General features: G+C 41.2%; 1 protein-coding gene across 7 annotated transcripts in view; it reads left to right on the top strand.

Annotated features, from left to right (window-relative positions):
* Sox5 (SRY-box transcription factor 5) overlaps positions 1-21,953 on the top strand; it is a 367,386-nt gene that overhangs the window by 311,428 nt on the left and 34,005 nt on the right. For all 7 annotated transcript variants that reach the window (XM_055605653.1, XM_055605658.1, XM_055605654.1 and 4 more), the window contains one exon: positions 14,086-14,263. In XM_055605653.1, the coding sequence (XP_055461628.1) occupies positions 14,086-14,263 (178 nt within the window). The remainder of the gene's footprint in view (positions 1-14,085; positions 14,264-21,953) is intronic.

Here is a 21,953-nt window from a genome sequence, read left to right on the forward strand (position 1 = left end):
TTTCTTTCTTTCTTTCTTTCTTTCTTTCTTTCTTTCTTTCTTTCTTTCTTTTTTTTTGGGGGGGGGAAAAGATAAGATTTTTCTGTTATCCAGATATTAATATAAAAGTTAATTTTTCAAGTTATGTACTATCAAAACAACAAGAAAATTTGTGATCACTTAACGAGATACAAACTTCCATTCAAATTAGTTGCTATTTCCAAATATATACAATAATATCATGTTCTCATAAAAATCACAAATTCTGTTTGGCCACAGTTCTGATGCAATATATCAAGAAATGTGTTTCCAGTGCTCGGATAATACTGGAAACCTGCACTTAAATGGCCTTTTCCAGAACCAAGGGACCTCATTTTTTTTTTAGTCTATTTTATAATTTGAGTTTTTCTGTTGTAGAGCTTTGATGACTTTTGTGGATATTTCATAAATAGAGGAAAAAAGAGCAGAAATAGAATGGATGAAATGTTGCAAAATATCTTTCTCTTGTGGTATTTTATTTCCAGCAGCACTTAAAATAACAGGAGAAGAAATGCTGTTGTGAAGTGTTTTAAAAAGCATTGTGACAGCGACAGGAATGTCCATAAATAGGCACCGATTTGTGTTTCCCATAGTTCACTGTGCAAGGCTTTGGAGAATCAGAGTTTCATTTTAAGCCAGCGGGAACCCAGCACTGAGCTCAGCTCTGTGTGTATAAGGGCAAGACAAGAAATTTGGGTCAAACGATGGAATGTTTTGGTGCCAATTTTCATATAGATTGTGCTACTACTTATCTAAAATTGATGATTCTGATTCAGTTGTGAGAAAGCAGCCAGGTGATTGGGTTTGGTGCCTTTTGGTTGCCATTTTACACTAGAACTCAGAGATCTGCGCCAGACTAGAAAGCTGATCTGATACATCCAGGAGACCAATCCACACACTTGGACTCAAATCGAAAGAGAAAGACCTAAGTCAGGACTGGAGAGAGGGCTCAGGGTTTAAAAGACCACTGGACGCTCTTCCACAGGGCATGGGTTCCATTCCTGGCACCAACATAGCAGCTTACAACAGTTTCCAATCTGCCAAGGGGATCTGATGCCCTCTTCTGACCTCTACACACACTAGGCACACACATGGAGCACAGACTTTCTTGCACAAAAAACACCCAAACAAATAAAGCAAAAATAAAATATCAAAAATAAATAAAAAGCAAGTAAATAGTAACCCATAAGATAGAGCAGATAGCTTGTACTTCACTCATTTTAAGTGGCTGGGCCTTAGTATGATCCCAGTAAACATTTCCTGGAGTAAATTTTATATTAAAACAATCCAGTAATTACAATATCTTAACCGTTAGTTAGCACTGTGTGTGGCTTCAGTGTTAACCACATCAGTCTTTGAAAAGTTGCATTTGTTAGTACAACCTGATTTAAGAGAAAATGTCCTTATGGGGATTCTTTCTAAATCAATAACGTGGCTTTTAGCTATTCAAATGTGAACTTTCCGGCCTTTGCATAACCGTATCATTTTCTAGCGTTTGAGGCCATTGAGAATTTGATTGGACAAAGGGAAATATTAAAGTATTTTTTAAAAAAATATGCTTTCAAAATGTTGCTGAGTCTGAATTAAAACACACAGGTCTACTTACGGCAGGCCGTTAACAGCACGGGACTTGTTTAAAATGAGATGGCTTCTAGTGGGAGAGGAAGGGTGGCAGCACCTCCCGTGAGAGAAACTGTCAATGTGCTCCAAGCAACAGACTTTGGAGTTTTCCTGAAAGAAGCAATATGTTTCTCCCGGGCTTATATAATTTTTTAAAACAATAGAAGAAGGCATTTGTCATAGATGTGGCTTCGAGCACTGCTTTCCGGAGATGTGTGATGACATCCTGGACAGCAGAGTGAAGAAGGCCTGATAACCACACTTTTGCAGAGGGTAATGGGGAAACACAGAAAACCCACAATTAAAATACCATGCTCTGAGTGCCGCTCCATAATGGCATGGGCGCAGTGAGGAAAGCTTCTAACTGGGGGAGTGGGGAAGGGGGGCAGAGGAGGAGGGGAAAACAAGACAGCAAAGAAATTACTTGAGGACAACACAGCGGCCACAGAGAACAAGCTGCCTTCTCTCTGGATTGTGATGAATGACATGTGACTGTCAGTGACATCTCTCTAGAACTCTGAGTGAACTTAAGAATGAGACTACAAGGACAGAGTGTCCAGAAGAGGTGCTGGTACCTCCCCATGGCGTTCTGTGAACCAGCCCCTTTCCTCACAAGCCTTTCTCACAGTGTTCCACATGTGCCACTTTTTCATTTCGCTGTTCTTTTCTTTAGCTTTGCTCATTCCCCACTCCTCCTCCTTACAGTGCTTCTGTCTTCTTCCTTCCACGGTTCCCTCACACCTGTGGAATACGATCTACCCCAAACACTGCTTCTAGAAAAACTGGGATAGCTCACTGTGAGTGACCTCCCTGCACGTAGGCCGACGCTTTCCACAGCAGCTTGGCTCTTGTAAGACATTACCATCCTCAGTACCCTCATGTGAGTCTAAGTCCCTCAAGGGTAGGGACTTTATATCCCTATTAAGCAGAATACCTAACTGCGCCTTTGCACTGCTGCTTTAAAAGAAAAAAAATAGTAAGTGATCTGAGCTCAGTGGCTCGGATCTTTTGGTGTCAGCATGAGGACCAGGGTTGAGATTCTTTGCATAGCTAGACACACAGAATCCTGGAATGAATGAACTCCAAGTCCAGTGAGTGACCTGGTCTCAAAAGTAAGATAGAGAAACGATTAATGACTACATCTCAGTGTCTAACTCAGGCCCCAACACTTACCTGCCTGGGTGGTGAGTGTGCCCACTACTGTGTTCCGATATCTGTGCATACACACACACAGGCACGCACACATACTCTATAATGAAGTCATTGTAACTGATACATAAAAATCTTTCATGTTATTCAGCCTGGAAAATATATCATTCTTCTAATGGTTGAGCTGTGAAAAATTAAACATAAGGCAGTACAACTGAGTTCACTACACATTAATTATTTTAATTGACTATTTCTTAAATGAATATCCAATACATCAGTCTTGCCATGTCTCGCCTCAAATGACAAGCCTAAGTAGAACAGACACATGAGAATAATTCTCAGAGAGCACTTGGACAAAGCCAAGATCATTACAATTAAAATCAAACTCTTACCTGATACTCACTTCTCAGATTTTTATTTGCAGTTGGATTTGGATTTTCTTTGGCCTGTTTCCTGGGTTTATAATACTTTAACAGAATACATGATACCCCAAAGCCTCTTCAATATCTTGAGAAAAAATACTTTGTCTCCAGAATATTCATTAAAAACTGCCCTTAACTGGCATTCTGCATAAAGAGCTGGTGCCCGAGGAATTCCTTAAAAGCATTGGTTCCTCCTGACACTGCCATAAAGGAGACGCCTTACTAATTGCATTGAGACTGACACTAAGATGAAGGCATTGCCAGGTCCAACTCACTGTCAACTGACCTTGGCATCAGCCCGGAATGGATCCGTGGTCTAACCAGGAAGTGTCTCTCCGGTCCTAGCGACCCAGAAGATCCGTGTCATTGTAAACTGACATGTGTTTTATGTAGAAACAAAATATGGTACAGTAATAATAATAACAACAGTTACTAATAAGCCTTGACTGGAGAAGAAGCTTGGGGGGTTCCTTGAAGGAGAGCCGAGTCTGGTTCTTAGCGCCCACACTGAGCGGCCTACTTCAGCTCCATGGATTCGGTACCCTCTATTGGCATTGGCAAGCATCTACATGCATGCACACACACACTGAAAAACAAATATTAAAAAGTAAGCCCATTAAAAGAATGGTGTTTGGAACTTTTACAGTGTTTATTTGAACCATTTCTATATAAATTTTAGGTATGTGAATGTGTTTGGAACTTTAACCAGTTCGATTGCTTCATAATTAGACAAATGAATAAATATCTTACAGGGTCCATAACCGTGTTAGCCAAATTGAGATTATGTTCTCTTTACATGGGTTGTAGTATTATCTTCAAAGTAATTCAAACACTGCATGATTTAAATTATTAGGGCTTGTGTTGTCCTTAGTGTTTTCAAAAGACTGATCAGATCAGCAAGCTGTTACTTCTTATGAAGGATTGTTTCTTGGATGTAGATAGCTGCAGAATCCTAAAGTCAGTGTCTGGGAAGCAGGGCTGTTGATCACAGGCTCTGGGAAACCGGAATAAATAAAAGCATGCTATGAGGCTTTGTAGCTTGTAAACTATAGGAGGGAAAGGGGCCAAGGTTGTGGGGACTGGCATCCCACAGCAGTACAGGGGTTCGCTTGACATGTTGAAGGGATGATACCTATTGGTGGTCAGGAAATACAATGAATAGTAGCTACAAATCAGCAACAAAGGCAGACAGCTATATAATTAAAACAAATTTAAAAGTTTATGAGTACTTGACATATAAAACAATTATGTAACAGTAAATGATTATGTAACAGTACATTGGGCTGTATCGCTTTACTTCTTGGAATCTAGCTTTCTCCGTAACAAAACTGAATAGGAAACTCTTCTAATTTCCTTTGGATAAGGAAGAAATCAGGTAAAAGTGCACTGTTAAATTTATGTTTTTATCTGTATTCTAATATGTTGGTTGTAAAAAGAAGAGAAAAAACACTTTAAGGTAGTCATAGTTGGAAAATAATTGCTTCTGATGAATGTATTGGGGAAGAAAGAGCAATTTTTTAACAATTTAGTGTTCCTTGTTGGGTTCTGTTTCGTGCTGTTTTCTCAGTGGCTGGGATTGAGCTCAGGGCTCCACAAACACGTAGTGTGTAGGACACAGGGCTGTAACCCAGTCCCCTGGTAAAACAAATTAAAAGTAAATCCCTAAGAACGTTTTTGTGGGACTTAAGTGTTCCAGCCACTTAAGCTTTGATATATATTCCCGTGTATTTTTTGAATCCTAAAAGTGTGAGAATCAACACAAGAGAAAATTGGAACTTTTATAAAAAGTTAGAAAAAGTTTATTTTCTAACAACTGGATTTGGACTGAGGTTGTAAACATAATACTGATAAAGAATTCATTATAAATAATTCAAAATAATAAAATGTAGGCATTTTGTTTTTAAAAGAACTCTTTTTTGCAGTCTATTCATGATATTTCTTTAACCATTAAAATTCATCAGCAGTTCATGTTGTCTTAAAATCTTTTAATGTCTGAAGCACAAATCTCTTTTCTCTCCCACAATACATCACTGTGTTGGGAGTAGTGAAGGATGGTGATGACACATTGAAAGGATTAATTCCCACATAAAGAATACAATGCTCTCTAAGGACACCCAACACAGCAACACTTTAGCTGGGTCCTCTAAGCAGCAAGTCACAGAGACCTCAAACCTACTCCAGGGAGGAGGGAAAGGACCAAGGTTGTGAAGACTGGGATTCCAGAGGTGGAAGAGTTCACTTGAGCCTGAGATGTTGGAGGGTTACAGTTTTGTAGTTTGCATAGATCCTATTCCGTAGCCTCAGAGTAGCATTTGCTCAGTGTGTATTATGGACATGCAGACATAACAATTCTTAGCCATAAACCATCTTTAAAGCTTTCAGTAAAGTGGATAAAACAAAGACTTTATCAGGACTTGCTCATTTATTTCCCTAATTAAGAGTTAATTATATTTCCCACCTTGTCTGTTTGCAGCCTTTGTGAACATTTGGAAAGTTGAAGTGCTAATATCATAGCCCATACAAATTGTCCTCTCAGGGGTAGGGATACTTGGATCACCCATAAAGAGAACTTTAAAGACAGAGAGAAAAAAAAAGCTTTCTGAATTACTGGATGTCTGATGACTCTATTTCAACACTATAAATCAAAACAGTGATGTAACATGATATTGCCACAGACTTCCTGGCCGTCTGTGCCTTATTCGCTTTCACCCTCCCTTCTCTCTCTTTCTCTGCCTTCCTTTCCCTCTCCCCCACCCTGCCTCACTCCTCCCTTGAGTGTGTGCCTGTGTGTATGTGTGTGTTCCATCCGTCCCCAGGGTTCTCTGCCTTAGACAATTTGGTTCTCTTGAAAGTCTCCCAAACTACAACACATCCGTTAACTGTCATAACTGCCACTAAGCATTAAACAGCTAGTCACAGCGGCTCACTAGGCCACTGGGGACTGTTGCCCCCCGAGGACCCACACATGCGCGTACGTGAGCTCTGAATAGAATGTCTTTCATGGAACTGACAGGAGTTTTATCAAACTCCTGGTATACAGTTGTGTCTGTCCCTACCTGGGTAGCTACCTAATGATCCTCGAGTCTGCTTACTCGTAAATGCCCCCGAAGGCCTATCAAAAGCCTGAGCCATATGAGACTATTGATAACTTCTGAAAAGAAATTATTGAGACTTCTGAGCTCATTCTTGATATCATATTTTGCTTTGTTTCAAGATCGTAGCTCAGCACTACTTAAATCAGAGTTCTGGTTATTTACTCACCATTCACATTTAGTTCTCTCTGTTCAGTGGCTCAGCCTGCTACTCATTTGATGACATTTAGATTGTTTTCCTGTCTGTCTGATATTAGTTAATTTTCTAGACTCAGCACTGATATCATTTTATACCTTCAGGCATAGTTACAGATGCTGATGTCCCCAGTAGAGGGGAGTTGATAGAGCTTGAAGAGTCCCTCCTAGGTCTCAGAGTTTGTTTGGTAAGCCAGTGAACTCAGAGGATACTATTGGCTACATTTCTATTCTTTTCTTCACACATGGGAGAATTTGCGCTTTCTGTAAGGAACTCTTTGTCTGTAATGTAGGATAAAGGAATTCTCCTCTAACATTTTTGGAAGTAAGTGTATGAAAATTACGTGTATACTGTACTGTTTGAGAACATTTTAGAAGAGAGGTTAGATAGAGAGAAATTCCACGTATCCAAGTTCAAATGTAAAGTGTAAAAGAAAATTACTGAAATATTAAAAGAGAAGGGAAAAGCTTAAATAGATGATGCCTGTCTGGTCTACAAAGTGTTATATCTAAAGACAAGGGAGTTTTCCTACAAATAAAACTGGGTGTCTTTCTCCCAGGTCAGCCAGCTTTCCAAGGAGGAGCTTTAGTTCCTAGTTGGGGTGATAGCCTCCCCCAGAGTAAGGTACTTAAACTCAAGCACGAGTGTTACAAAGGTGGAGAACACGGATAGTGACAAACATCTTCCAGTACACAGGGCAGCTGCCCAAATCAGAGAATCACAGTCCAAAACAGTCCTGCAGCTGAAGATGATCAAGCCATATGTCTGGCTTATTACAATTAAAGAAAACAGATGTTGTAAGGTATTTTATTACCTAGGATCTGAAGTCTCTGTAGTGTGTGTATGTGTGTGTGTGTCTGTCTGTTTGTCTCTCTATGTCTGTTTGTCTGTCTTGCTTTCTCTGTGTCTGTCTGTCTCTCTCTCTGTGTATGCAAGTGTGGAGGCCACATATAGACCTTGGATATCCACATCAATCCCTGTCCATTCTGTTTTCTGAGACAGCACCTTTCGATGATCCTGGAGCCTCCACCCGCCCCCTAGTCCAGTTCTGGATGAGTGTGGTTGCTGGGGGTTATGGCTCAGGTCCTCAGGCTTTTACAGCGAGCGCTTTGCCTCCAGAGCCAGTTTTTCAGAGCCATGCTCTTGCTGTTTCTACAGCCCCTCCTCTATAGGTAGATGCAGTCCATTGTAAGAGGGGACTGGTGACACAAAACACCAGAAGCCATTGCGGGCCACCCAGAGGCCATCAGGGGAGAACTGTGTACAGGGAGAATGGATTTCTTTGGTGTAAGTCTTCAAAGCTGGTTTTTTAATCTTAAAATTGTGCATAAGATATAAATGATATTCTGGAAGGTGTGCTTTATACTTTTCTATGTTCTCAAGTATGTGAACATATACATGTGCTCATGCATGTATGTGTGTGTTTAAAATTCGTAGCACTGAGTCACGATATTGGACTATTCGTTTTTAAGACTCATGTGCATCACGTATGTGCAGTCCCTGGTGACACGAAAAGAGGGCCTCAGGTCATCTAAAGCTGAAAGCTACAGTCTGCTGTGAGCTACCGAACCCAGGAGCTCTTCAAGAGCAACCAGTGCATTTAACCCCTAAGCGATCTGTCCAGCCCTAATGTTGGATTATTGGCTATGTTTCTATAATGTTATCCATTTCCATACAAGAAATGTAAAAGATAACTCGCAAAAAATGTTTGATTTCCAATAATTAACATAATTAAAATTTAAGAAAGAATTTGAGGCCACCATGGCATGGCCACACAGATAAACAATTATTACTGATAATGAGTAAAGAGGTAAATAAAGTAAAAACTTATGTTCTGAGATTTCTGTTATTATCAGTTGGGAATTTGTTCCTACCATCCAGGTGTGGATATACTTCTGTGTGGTAAAAGACAATTATGAAGATAAGAAAATACCAGGAAACAGATTAGGGTACTGGCATGCCAGTTTTGTAGTTCTGAAATTCCTTTGAAATGAAAAGAAGACTAAAGGGCAAATAGAAGAAGTAACCATGCCAGCTTCCAAAGACAGCCTTCCCCTTTATCTGATAAAATATAAATATAACATAAAATCACATTTTGATGTTTCTTGATCATGTGGTGTTTTCAAAATATGAAAACCATAGGTGCTTTTTAGATTTTGTCTGCTTGACACAAGCTAGGGTCATCTGGAAGAGGGAGCCTCAGCTGAGTCAGTGCCTCCATGGATTGGCCTGTCGGCAAGTCTGAGGGACATTTTCTTGGATGGTGACTGAAGTGAGAGGACGCAGACTGCTGTGGGTGGCACCATCCCTGGGCATGTGGTCTTGGTATGTAAGGAAACAGGCTGAGCAAGCCATGGGGAGCAAGTGAGTCAGCAGCACTCCTGCATGGCCTCCGCTTCAGCTCCTGCCTCCAGGTTCCTGCCTTGACTTCCTGCCAGTTTCCCTCAGTGATAGACTGTGACCTAGGAGGTGAAAGAAACCCTTTCCTCCTCACGTTGGTTTCAATCTTTATTTTATCACAGCAACAGAAAGCAAAAATAAAAACATATACTGTAAAGCAGAATGTCCTCAAAAAATAAACCTGACTGAAGTGGTAAGCTGAAATATATTTTAATTTTAGTTGTCTTGCAGTGTTTGTATAAAATGGTCTGGGGTTCCTGATGATAGGATTTCCTGCATCTACCTACTGCTATAAGTTAGTCTGAATTCTTTGCTTCATCCAGTTCATCTCTTTATCTATCTGTTGGATTGTCTGACTAGGATATGATTAATCAAGTCCTCCATGTGTCTTGTACGGAGACCATGGCTGCTAAGTCAGACTTTAACTTTCAGATGAGTCATAGTAGCTGCTAAAGAATGGAGTGTGGCTGGAGTGAATGTTTGCTTTGATTTTACTTATTTCTTATTCTCAGGTAACAAAGATGAACCAGTAGCTTATTAAAATTTATATTCAGCAATAGAGTCCTAAAACTTTCTCTGGAAACTCAAATTCTTGTTTTCTCGTGCCATGTAGGAGGTTTAGGCTTGCTGAGATTAAGAATACTCTGACCAAAATCAGCTTAGGGGAATAGAGGGTTTGTTTGGTTTATACTTCCAGGGTAGTCTGTCACTGAAGAAAATCAGGCAGGAACTCAAGTGTGAACTTGAAGCAACCATGGAGCAATGATTCTTGCTGGCTTGCTTACAGGCTCATGCTTTGCCAGCAGCTGTTCTATACAGTCCAGGACCACCACCTGCCTAGGGAATGGCGCCACCTCCAGTGGGCTAAAGCTTCCTATATCAATTAACAATTGAGACACTTCCCCCATAGACATGCCCATGGGCCAATCTTTCAAAGGACAGTACTCAATCAAGACAGAATACTGTAGGGGCCAGATGGAGGTCAAGGTCACCATAAGAACAATTCTCACAGGGGCACACAGAAACTGAAGCAACAGTCAGGGAGCCTGTAGCAACCATCAAGGACTGGGTATGGATCTGACTGAAGCCCTTTGCATATATTTTTTGGTTGAACAGCTTGACGTTCTTGTGGGACTCCTAACAGTGGGAGCAGAAACTTTCACTGACTATTTTGCCTCCTTTTAGGACCCTTTTCCTCCTTCTGGGTTGCCTCATCCAGCCTTGATATGAGAGGATGTGCCTAGTCTTATTGTAACTTGTGTTTGGTTGACATCCCTTGGAGGCCCTTTTTGGAAGGGAAACAGAGAAGCAGATCTGGAGGAGTGGGGAGTAGAGGGGAGAAATTGAGAAGAGAAGAAAGAGGGGAAAACACAGTCAAATGTAATATATGAGATAATAATAATAATAATAATAATAATAATAATAATAGTAATAATAATAAAACTCCATTTCCAGGTAAATCTGGACTATGTCAAGTTGAAATTAATGATACTAGGAAAGAAACCTTACTTCTCCTCATCAAGTAATCTATATCAGAATTATAATTATATGTCACAGTGAGGTCACAGTTTCAGAGGATATGTTCAGGCTGCTTCTTAAACTTTAAGATAGAAGTGATCATGTCACTTATAAAAGCATGACATGTTGAAACCCCAAACCTAGGTTTCACTAGAACCATCGGAGCTTCATCCAATAAATTATTGGCTACATCATAGTATCAAAGGTGATGGACAGAGCATGGTGACACACATCTGTGACCCCAATGCCTGAGAAGCAGAGGCAAGAGGATCAGGACAGCAAACAAATAAAAATCATCATGGTATTGAAGATTAAACAAGTGGTGTGCAGTATCTATAATGAGATCTGCAAATGTAAATAACTGTCTTTCACGAGTTGAAATATGTTTACCTCAGCTTACATGTCCGTTTATGTTTAGATGTTCATGAACCATTTATCATTTGGAGCTATTCAAAAAGTAAATAAAGTCCTGGGGACTTTCCTTTTATGTATAAAAGAAATAATTACAAAGTAACAATGTTTGTAAGTTTCATTGTAACAACCTCATTCACCAATTGGTGGAGTAACACAAAAGAAATTGCTTTCTTCTCTGCTTGATGGTGGCTTGAGTAAAAATGGTTTCTTGACCTCCGAAGTTACTTAGAGTCTTTTACATGTGAATTATTTATTTATATCTTAATGTATGTTTTACTGGTAAGAATAGAGGTTGGCCATGCTAGGCTGTTCAATTGGGTTTTTTGTTTTGTTTTGTTTTCTAAAATACTGCAAGTAAAACACAGGGTAGAAAATGTTGTGCCTTCCATGTTTATTCCCATATCCATAGCTCTGAGTGTGCACACGATAGGCAAACAGGTCAAGCCCATCTTACAGCTAAGAGCTGTAGGAATTTCACTTAGTCAATTAAAAGTGTTCTGCAAGTTCCCCGTTCTTCACAAATAAAACTGCTTGCTTTATGATCGCAGCAGCAGTAAATTATTAAAATGGACCAGACTGTGAGAGGTACTATAACAGACCAAAACTATTTATGCAGCTTCCAGCATTAGGCTCATGCATTTGTGTTCTTATTCAGGGTACCACGAGCCTGTCTCACGGCGGAAGCGAGTCTGAAAGGGCAGATTTGAATGACATTCTATCAAATCACAACTGTCGACCTGTCATATGTCCTTGGGGGCCTGCAGGCTCTCCCTTTCAGGCATGTGTGCTGCCTCGAAGGGGCTCCTGACGGTTCTGGCAGCTGAGTCACCGGTCAGCAAGCACCTGTAATAGCCGTTAGTGTTAAAGCTCAGGCGTGTGACCTTTCACCAGCACTGTCACCCCTCCTCCTGGTCCGCACACACACTGCCTACCCCAGACTCGAACTCCAACTCTGGGAGTACATTCTGCACTATCCTCCCGTCCTTTCTTCTACATGGTCAAGGGCAGCAATGACTGCCCCAAAGCCTTCCCAGCAGTGTTTTGCAATAGTTGTTCATCCATCCCAAGGAGCTCTGGGGCTGTCATTGAAGGCCCAGGTTTCACACAGAAGGTAGATACACATGTACCATGTAGCAGGGAGAGTAACACATTGGGATGTTCACAGCTACACAGCTCACAGAGAGTAGCATTGCCAATCTACCAGGCTGTCAGGAGACTAGGAGTACCTGATGGAGAAGCACCCATTCCTATCCCAGAACATCCCACCCTGCCCCCTGCACCTGGCCAGGCTCTGTGGCACTGAGTTCTTATACCACTGTTTCTAATTGTATTAATATATATCCCAACCAAATTTGGAAGACTGTAGTCATGTTATATATTTTAAATTGTGTACCCTTTCATTGAAGAAACTTTCTGAAACCTAGTACAACTTTTAAAAAAATTCCCTCTTTTACAAGCCAATAGCTTCCAACCTTTATAGTACATTAGAATCACTGGAAAATACTCACTTAGACCCCGGTTGCGAGGCCCCACCTCTGAGCATCCGCAACAGCTGGCCCTGGAACCAGTCCTCAGGCTCTACGGGCAGTGTTGTGTATGAGCAGATCTTTCAGAACGATGTACCCATGGAATGGACACACGTTACCTTGGGTTTCTGCCAGCTAAGGAATTCTCTAAGTTCTGTCTGACAAGCTCGACTGAGTGTTTCACATTGAGTAGGACAGCAATATTTTGGCTTCTATACCTTTCAAGTGTAAAACTAAATCTCTCCAAGTCATACATCCTCATCAGTAAGGGAACTATCTTGTTTTACTACATATCAATTAGTCTGTTAATGGATAAAATTTTACATAATGGCTATTAACTTGCTATATATCTCTAGTGATACCAGATAGCCAATTTAAATTACCTCATTGGCTTTAAAATGTGTTTTTCCTTGTAACACAACTCATAGCTTAAGAAAGAGGTTCTAAGAATTCCTCTCCCTAGTCTGTTCACAGGTTTCCTGATTCTAAAAATTCTAGTTACATTTATATGTGAAGCTTTTACCTTTTGCTTTATTTTCTAACTATATAAATGACTAACTGTAGTGGGAAATGGTTCCTCATATATAAACATATATGTAAGCTTGTGTATATATGTATCTTTATAGTGAAGAGTTAAATTTTTACAGAGATTAGCTTAAGCTTCCCTGCTATTTGCCTTATTTGATTAAAGATAATTTCACTTTAAAACAAAGTTCCTGATATCAAAATATATCATACATGCTCTTGACTCAAGAAAAAATATTTAGAAGTAAATCTTTATTCTACAATAAAATTTTAGTACTAGTGAATCTGATATAAACAATTGTCAGAATGTTCCAGTTTTAGGACATAGCAGAGGAATAAAATAGTTTGCAGTGATGAGCAAGCTATGCAGTGTTGCTGTGTCTGAGTCTCCTGATGCAATAGAAACTCATCAGTATTGTATCCATAAACGTTATGCAATTGATAACCTGGGTGCTAAGAGAGAAGGGTATAAAATCAAGCCATACTTTTCAAGCATAGAATAATTAAAGTCACTAACTGTAAACTGGTCTCGTACAGATGTTTGTGCCATGTGATTTTTCCAAGGAATATTTTGAGCATTCTCTGGATTTTGTTATAAACATTGTAATGTTTATTTAGTAATACACATTATTGTAATGTTAATCATGCTTATTTTAATTTGTAGATAAAAATCTAAAATTGCTTTTGTGTAACATAGGGGAAATGGTTATTTTCTTAGTTTTTTGTTTTGTTTTTTTTTTTATTATTATTCCATTGGGAGAGAAATTCTGATTAGAGCCACACACCCATAGATGGCCAGGTGCTGCCTCTATGTGTGGATAAAGAGCCTTGAAATTTGACTCTCCAAAGATACAAAACAAACAGAAATAGCTGACCAGCATTGTGATTTTATACAAACTGGGTAAAATGTATCTTAATGAAAGAGCATAGCAGAGACCAGTTTGGTGAGAGCACGTTGGCCAGGTCTGTCCCGTGACTGCGCTCTGCAGCCGGTGGAGCACTGTGCGCTCTGCTCTGCGTTATACAGCCAGGGCTCTGGAGCATGCAGTGAAAGTGACATCGTGTCAGCAGCTCACCAGGCACTGTAAGTTGAGAGTGAGTGTTGAGATCACTGATGAGAAATGACAGGCTGTGCACCTGTGTTTTTCTAGATGTTTCTGCTCAGCCTTTCCTCGTCACAGCTCATGTTCTAATGATCCTTGCAGGATGAAGTGGCGCAGCCACTGAACCTATCAGCTAAACCCAAGACCTCTGATGGCAAATCACCCACATCACCCACCTCACCCCACATGCCAGCTCTGAGAATAAACAGCGGGGCGGGCTCCCTCAAAGCCTCTGTCCCAGCAGCATTAGCTAGTCCTTCAGCAAGAGTTAGCACAATAGGTAAGTTATGTTTCTCTTGTTCTTGTTGCTTTTCCAAGTATGGCAATTGAATGATATAATCTCAGATGGCCTGTCACATGTGGGCCCTGAGCTAATGACGGAGATATAATTTGAGTTACTATCGTAAGATCTGTTTTAAACATGCAAGTGATATTTCTTTTTTAAATATTTCTGATTAATTTATTTAATCAATTTACAGCCTGATTGCAATCCCCTCTCTCCTCCCCTCCCAATCCGACCCTCCCACCCCCTCCTTCCATCCTCCTTCCAACCAAAGAGCAAGAGACATTTCTAACTTAGCCAAATTTCTACTGCCCCTGACAATCTTAAAGTACTAGTTACAGTTATGTGTGAAACGTTGCCTGTTAATTAATTTTTTAAAGAGACATGAATGGCTAATTGTAGATAAAAATGGTTCCAGAATTTTCTCCTAAGTGACTTGCCTTTTCTATCACTGAGATTTTTTTTTAATTGTTGTGATGTCTACAAATATATAATGAGGAATACATTCTGTTTGGGTCAACTGTCCATCATGAAATATGAAGTGTGTCCTGGTCTGACTGAACATTCCAGTTGAACACAACCAGCAGTGAAGAGAGGTACCTTTGGGTTTTCTGTTACTGTAGTTTCTGATGAGTTAATGGATACTGTTATTTTTATTTTTTCATGCATGAATTAAAACATAAACAATTTCAGCACACACTCATTGATAGGTTTATTGCTTTTGTCTGACTGGGAAGCCTTGAGCACAGATTAGCTCCCATGTATTTAACAGGACTACTTTGGGAGGTGCTAAAATATAGCTCATGAACACTGAAGGCTACTGCAGAGCACAGCTGTAATCCTATAGTCAAAGAGGAGAGCACTATGTTCTGCTGGGAAGAATCAAGGTGGACTATGTTATAAATAGCAGTCTCAGACTAAACTTTGAAAAACCAATATATTCATAGGCATTTTAGGCCATAAGACAAGAGGGAAAACCCATTGAAACATGTGGCTGAGAAATGCAGGGATTTGACCAGGAAGTTGACTGACATGTGGCAGAAAGTGGTGGAAGCTAAGATGGAAACATGAGGAAGAGGGGAGGTGGATCATTCTGTTTCTTCACAGAACAATGTGATCAGAACTTGAGAGCATTGGCAATTGGACAATATCATTCAGCGGAAGCACTGTTGTGGTACATGGTGAGAGCTATTCCATGAGGTAGAGATAAGCAAAGGAGATCTGACAGAGTTATCTGCACCAGCATGGAGACAGGAGCCTGGGTGTCTCAGCTCTCTATGAACAAGAAGAAATCAGGAAAGAACAGGGAGGCATAAATTAGAAGTTTAGTCTGTGTTGAATTTCAAGAGCAAGGGAGCCATTAGTTATGTGTGCTCAGGAGAAAACTATGAACTTGTTTGCTATGTAATGGCAGAGGTAGGATGTCGGAGAGATTTTTCCTCTACCAGAGACTTTTGCCAGAAACCAGTGTGTCTGTTAGAAGTAAAGAAGCATGGAGGTCCCCAACCGCATTAGCTAACTGTAGTATACAAATCACCCCAAACCTTGTTCTTTCCTGTATATGCCCTCTGTTTTGAAGGGGAAACGCAGCCAGTTATTGCTGCCTTAAGATGTTTCCCATGATTATGGTGAAGATGCTGGTCAGACAGCAGGCCCTTGCGGATGTCACTGCAGACGTCAGTGGAGGTGACCACTCTCTTGCCCAGCTGCAAGCTGAAGGCCTCAGTTCTTGAGCACACAAACCCTCTCTGCAGCTACTCATCACATGGCAGGAGAACTTCTCAGCCAGTGATGCCCAGAAGGAGAACAGAGAAATTCATGGTGGTTGTGGCCTGCACACCAAATTCCCACGGAGTCTGTGCTGCTAGTGAAACCCAACTCCACAAGAAGGGAATTACCCTCCAACTTTAGAAGGGAAAAGTTTCAGATTATTCGAACATATTTTAAGTCTACCACACGTTTCTGTAGGTAGAAAACTGTCTAAAAAGACTCTCTAAAACTAAGGGAGAATAAGTTATATGTATGTGTGTCTGCATGTGTATGTAGTGTGAGGAAGTCTTCAGCCAACACAGTAACTATTAGAAACACAAGGAAATCACACTGAAAAGAAAGCCTATTATGTAAGCACTATAGGAAAGCCTTCAGTCAGTCAGCAGAGCTCCAGGTAAAAAACATGAAAAACCTAACACTGGAAATGTATGTGACCAGTTTGGGAAGGGCTGCCATTACTCCCAGACCCTAGAATTCATAAAAGAACTTACATGGCACAGAAACCCTATGCATATAATTGAACACAATTGCTTCATAGACAAATACAACAATAGGAAAATATGAGGTCGGCCCTGGAAAAAGTTTCATATAGGAGGAGTCATTTGATGGTGGCACGTTCTGCAGAAGAGCAGAAGAACAGAGTGCAAAGGGAGCCATAAGCTTTAACCTGAGTCCAAAGACAGGCAGACTCTGAAAACCAAGCAGATGGCTTTGTCAGACTCCCAGTTACAACAGAATGGGATAACCCAGTGAATGGTACAGCTCAGTCAGCGGTGTGGATTCATGTGGTGCTGAGAAGTATCTGGGGGACCTGGGTAGACATAGGTTTTAAAATCAGAATAGATAGGTGATAGAGAGAGAGAGAAATAGATAGATGAGAGACAGAGAAATAGAGTTATTTAGATGGATGGATGGATGGATGGATGGATGGATGGATGGATGGATGGATGGATAGATAGAAAAAATAGATAGATAGAAGCTGGGTCTTTGGTCTGAGACAGAAGGAAATAGAAAATTGGTCCAGATTCAGAGAAACTGAATACTAGACAAAGCAAAAGGCATTTGCAAATGCTTTCATTTCTACAAAGCAGAACCCAAGATGATTTGTTAGTACTGATTCAGCACCAGGCAGGGCCAGCCCAGCAGTCAGGGGAGAAGCAGAGCAAACTGAAGTTTGGAATCTGCCTTTGCCTTGCACCATTGTGGCCTAACACTAACTTACTCTGCTCCATGTCCTAAAGGACATGAGACTAGGTTTGTTTCTGTGTACTGATTGTGGAAGAGAATATTTGATTTGGCAAAAAGGATTCACTTCCTTAAACAAATGGAGTTCATAAATATTACAGTGTTGACATATGGCCGACTTTTAAAATATTACTCAAACCCTGCTTCTAATAGAATGATTATGTATATATACATATATATTGTATATATACATATATAATTGTACATATACATATATATCATATATGTATGTGTATAAACAGTCTTACTTCAGCACTCCCAAAGACTAAGTATAGCCAAGCATTTTACAAAGGCAAGAATGTATTTAGTGATACTTATCATATGGCTTTCTCTATTACTGTAATAAAACATCTCCTTCCCCCACCCTGTAAAGTCCTTTCACCATATCTACAGCCCTCATATTTTCCAAGGGTTTGAGGCCACTACAATTTACTTTTCTCTTTTCAACAAATGTAGATGTTGAAAGCTGAAACTATAATGAGAAATAATGTAGCTGGATAAAAGCCGGGAGGATTAATGGTGTTGTAAAGGTCAGGCTGAAAGAAAAATTAATGTGTTAGGCCATTAATAAACCATGGAAAACTATGGACCAAAAGATAACTTTGAGTTATCATTAATGACACCCAGCTCTTTGCTATATATCTATTAGCTAAATGTACAGAAAGTGACTTTTTAAGGTTGGTGGCCAAATATACTCTAATGAATATGCTCAACAAGAATACTTTCTATCGATAGACATATGACAAGCCTCTGCAAAGCAAAACAAAAGCCAACCAAACAAAAGCAAAAACATAACCAAACTGCAGGGCCTTAGAAAGTCCAGACAGTCCCGAGGAGTGGTGGACAACCTGAGTCTCTCTGGGCAGATGTCACAGTCCCGCACAGGCTCTTTCTACCTGTGCTTGGCACATTTCTCTCTGTAAACATTCTTCTCAGTATTTGTCTACTCATGTCCTCACTCACAGGGCTTATCCTGAAAGTATCGGCCCCTGGCTAGAGCAGGCACCTGGGCTGTCTGTCCTGCAGTCCTCTGTGAAGGGCGCCGAAGCCGACAGCCGCCTTTGCAGGCCTGTGGAGTAAGTCCTTTGGGAAGTTTTCGTGGCTCGGATTTTACTGCATGTGTCTGACAGTGAGCTAAGCCACGGCCTTCCACATGCTGTGCACGGGCTGCAGCGCTGGGCTTCACTCCCAGGCCCCTCGCTTCATTTTAAGGAACTATGTATGCACGGCAGTCTAAATAATTATCTGTGCTCACCACCATAGGGCAGCTGAAGTCCTTAAGCTGGCGTTGTTCTGGCAGCGTGCTGCCTGCGGATGGTCTCTCAGTTAGATAACCTGTGTCACTGTTTTATCTTCTTTCACTCATCTAAGTGACACATCTGTGTGATAGCTCAGCAGGTAAAGGTTTGCTCCCATGCCTGACAACCCAGTTAGATCCCTAGGATGTGCATGGTGAAAAGAGAGACCTCAGTCCTGTGAACTGCTGTCTTCCCTCTACACACACACCTAGGTATGCACACATATTCACAAACACACGCACATACACGGCACACACACAGTGCACACACACAAGAAGGAGAAAGGAAAAGAAAGAAAGAAAGAAAGAAAGATAGAAAAGAAAGAAGGAAGAAAGGAAAGAAAGAGAAAGGAAAGAAAGAAAAGAAAAAAGAAAGAAGAAAGAGTAAGAAAAGAAACAGAAAGAGGAAAAGGAGGGAGGGAGAGATGAATGAATGAATGTGAAATATTCACAATACTATTTCTCTATGCCACACATTTTCAAACTGTGGGAAGCAAGAGACGTAGTGTGTTCCAAGGCTTCTGAGCTGGTACAACTTTGTCTCGAGTCAGAAGATGTTCTCATCCTAAAGCTCCTCAGAGGCCTGTGGAAACTAGAACGGTTCTCAACATTGTCTGTGATCAGCCCAGACTGGCCTGAGGAAAGTGGGAGGAAGAATGCTTGAGTGTGTTCATGGCATTAGCAATGCAGCCCACGAGGGCCTGGGTCGCTGGATTGTGACCCACCCCACCCGCCAGGTGCTGGGATCACAGGCGTGAACCACTGTGCCCAGAACTGCTTTATTAACGATAACGGGGAAAACTTACACAAGAGATAGGATGAGACAAGCTGCGTGTTGGTGAGAAGATGAAAACTCGCAGATGGCCACTGTCGCCTCAGGAAGTGAGCGGTATTGTCCTACCACATCTGGAAATAGCTGACATGTGCGTGGCACTTCACATCTCGTAGATGCTTGTCACGTTCCTGGCCTAACTGAGACTCCCTCGCATGAAGGAGTAGCTATTGTGAATTCGGGGCTGAGATCTGATAACTGATGTCAAAGACAGAAAAGGCTGTGGAGCGGCATGTGAGACCTGTATATGGAACTAGGATTTTTTTTAATGGAGTCAGTGAACGAGAGAGCCCCCTAAGCCTGGAGACCCGAGTTCAATTCCTGGGATCTATAAGATGGGAAGAGAGAACTTCCTACTGTAAGTTATCTTTATACCCCACACATGTGCTGCAGTTCTCAAACATATATATGTACATGCAATCACACATGCACACACTAAATAAATGTAATTTTTAAAAAATCAAACTATTTTACCCAAAATGTACACATGATAATTAATAATCTGTCTTAGCTTGATGTATCTGCTAACTCCATAGACTTTTAACAGTTGTGTGTCATGCAAGGAACCTTTTCATTAAAATGAGCTTGGAATTGCAGAGTAGCACGTACTCACAGAAATACGTGCATATTCCTTCAAAGTAACATTGTGATGGGACAATGAAATGAAAGTCCAAAAACCAAAAGCCAAACAAACACCACACACACACACACACATACACACATACACATACACCTTGGGGAAGGGGGTTCAGTGGTTGAAAGCATTTGCTGCTCTTGCAGAGAACCAGAGTTGTATTTCCAGCAGCCACACCAGGAGCCTCACTGCCTGTAACTGCAGCTTGAGGAGAGCCAATGCCCTCTTCTGTGTTTTGAGTACAAGTGCATGCATGCATATTCTCTCTCTGTCTCTCTCTCTCTCTCTCTCTCTCTCTCACACACACACACACACACACACACACACACGAGGGAGAGAAAGAGAATTGAACAAAGAATAAAATATTTTGAAATGTCCTCAAGTAGTTTGTGAACTGACAAGCTGAAGCCACAGGCTTAGGGAAATGCAGGCCCCTGTGAGGAGGAAAGCATTTACAAGGCTTCAAAGAAGTAGCTAAGCCGGCTGCCCAGAACTCGCCTGGGGCCTGTCAGGGCTCTCTCAGAGTCCGAACAGATAGAATAATGCCTGAGTCAGTTCCCAGTCACAGCAGAGAGGGTGAACGTGTCAGCAGATGAGGAATTTGTGGAGGCAAGAATTGGGAAAGCCTTTGGACAGCGGCACTGTCCCTTTGCAACTCAACCAGGAACTCCCAAGAGATAGACATGGGGCGGGGAGGGGGAGATCCAACATCTGACAACACTTTTAGGCCCTGATGGAGCGCTCGGGGCTTATCCCCGAACCACGATTTGGGGAAAAACATTACAGAGTTTTCAAAGTTGTACTGTGTACAGGCAAGGCTGAAGTTTGGCATTACCTCTTGAAGACTGGCAAGGCACGTAAGTGCAGCCAAAACTCTGAAGACATACTTCAACTCTATTACTTTGAACATGGAATTTTTCCTTGCAATGACCAGTCATCATTTCATGAAATGCTACTTTAAGCACAACGGTAGCAAAAGATGGGTTTTTAAGCAGATGTTTTCACATCCAAATACTTCCTCTGGAAGCAGAGGAAAGACAGTCTCTGGAAACATAGTATGAAGATATAGAAAACCAGGAAAAAAAAGGACTGGATTGGCCTGAATGGAGGATGGGGTGGCTTTAGGGAAAGTGGGACCATGGGAGATGGGGAAGCAAATTTAAGAGCCGAGGAATGCACACACAACAAGGAGATTTGACTGACTGTCATCCAGATAAGGTAGAGATTCTAATAACCAAGTGATGGGGTCAGCACCTGGAAAGGTCTGTGGAAGGTAGGAAGGACAGCCTGAGGCAGGAGGATTCGGACTTCCAAGATACACAGGCTAAATTTCAGGGCTCTTAGGGCATGCAGGTAGAGAAGTTGAGTGGGAGGATATACATAGACACACATACATACACATACGCACATATATAAACATACACACAGACATAGATACATCTACAAACATCCACAGACATATACACGGATACACACACACACAGATGTACACATAAGCACACACGTATTCATGCACATACACATACACTACACATAAACACACACACACACCATACACACAAGCACACATACTCACATATACACTAGGGTTTGAAGCCAATAGTTGTTTCTTTGTCTTCGTTGTGTTCGCAGCTATAGTTTGGAGGCTAACCTTTCAATTCTTAGAGAAATATTTAAGAACATAGGTTGCAGGCTAGGCAAATGGTCCCGTCAGTCAAGTGCCCACCTTGTAAACATGAAAACCCATATTCAGTCCCTACAGCCCACATTGGGAAAAATGCCAGCCTCACCTTGTCACATGATCCAAGCTGAGGTAAACCATGTCTAAACAATTACGGTAGATGGCACCTTCCAGATGACCCCGGAAATTGCACTGACTTCCACCCACATGGTCACCCCAGCACGCCTT

The sequence above is a fragment of the Psammomys obesus genome, unplaced genomic scaffold, assembly GCF_907164565.1.
Source record: "Psammomys obesus unplaced genomic scaffold, mPsaObe1.curated_primary_1811, whole genome shotgun sequence".
NCBI lineage: Eukaryota > Metazoa > Chordata > Mammalia > Rodentia > Muridae > Psammomys > Psammomys obesus.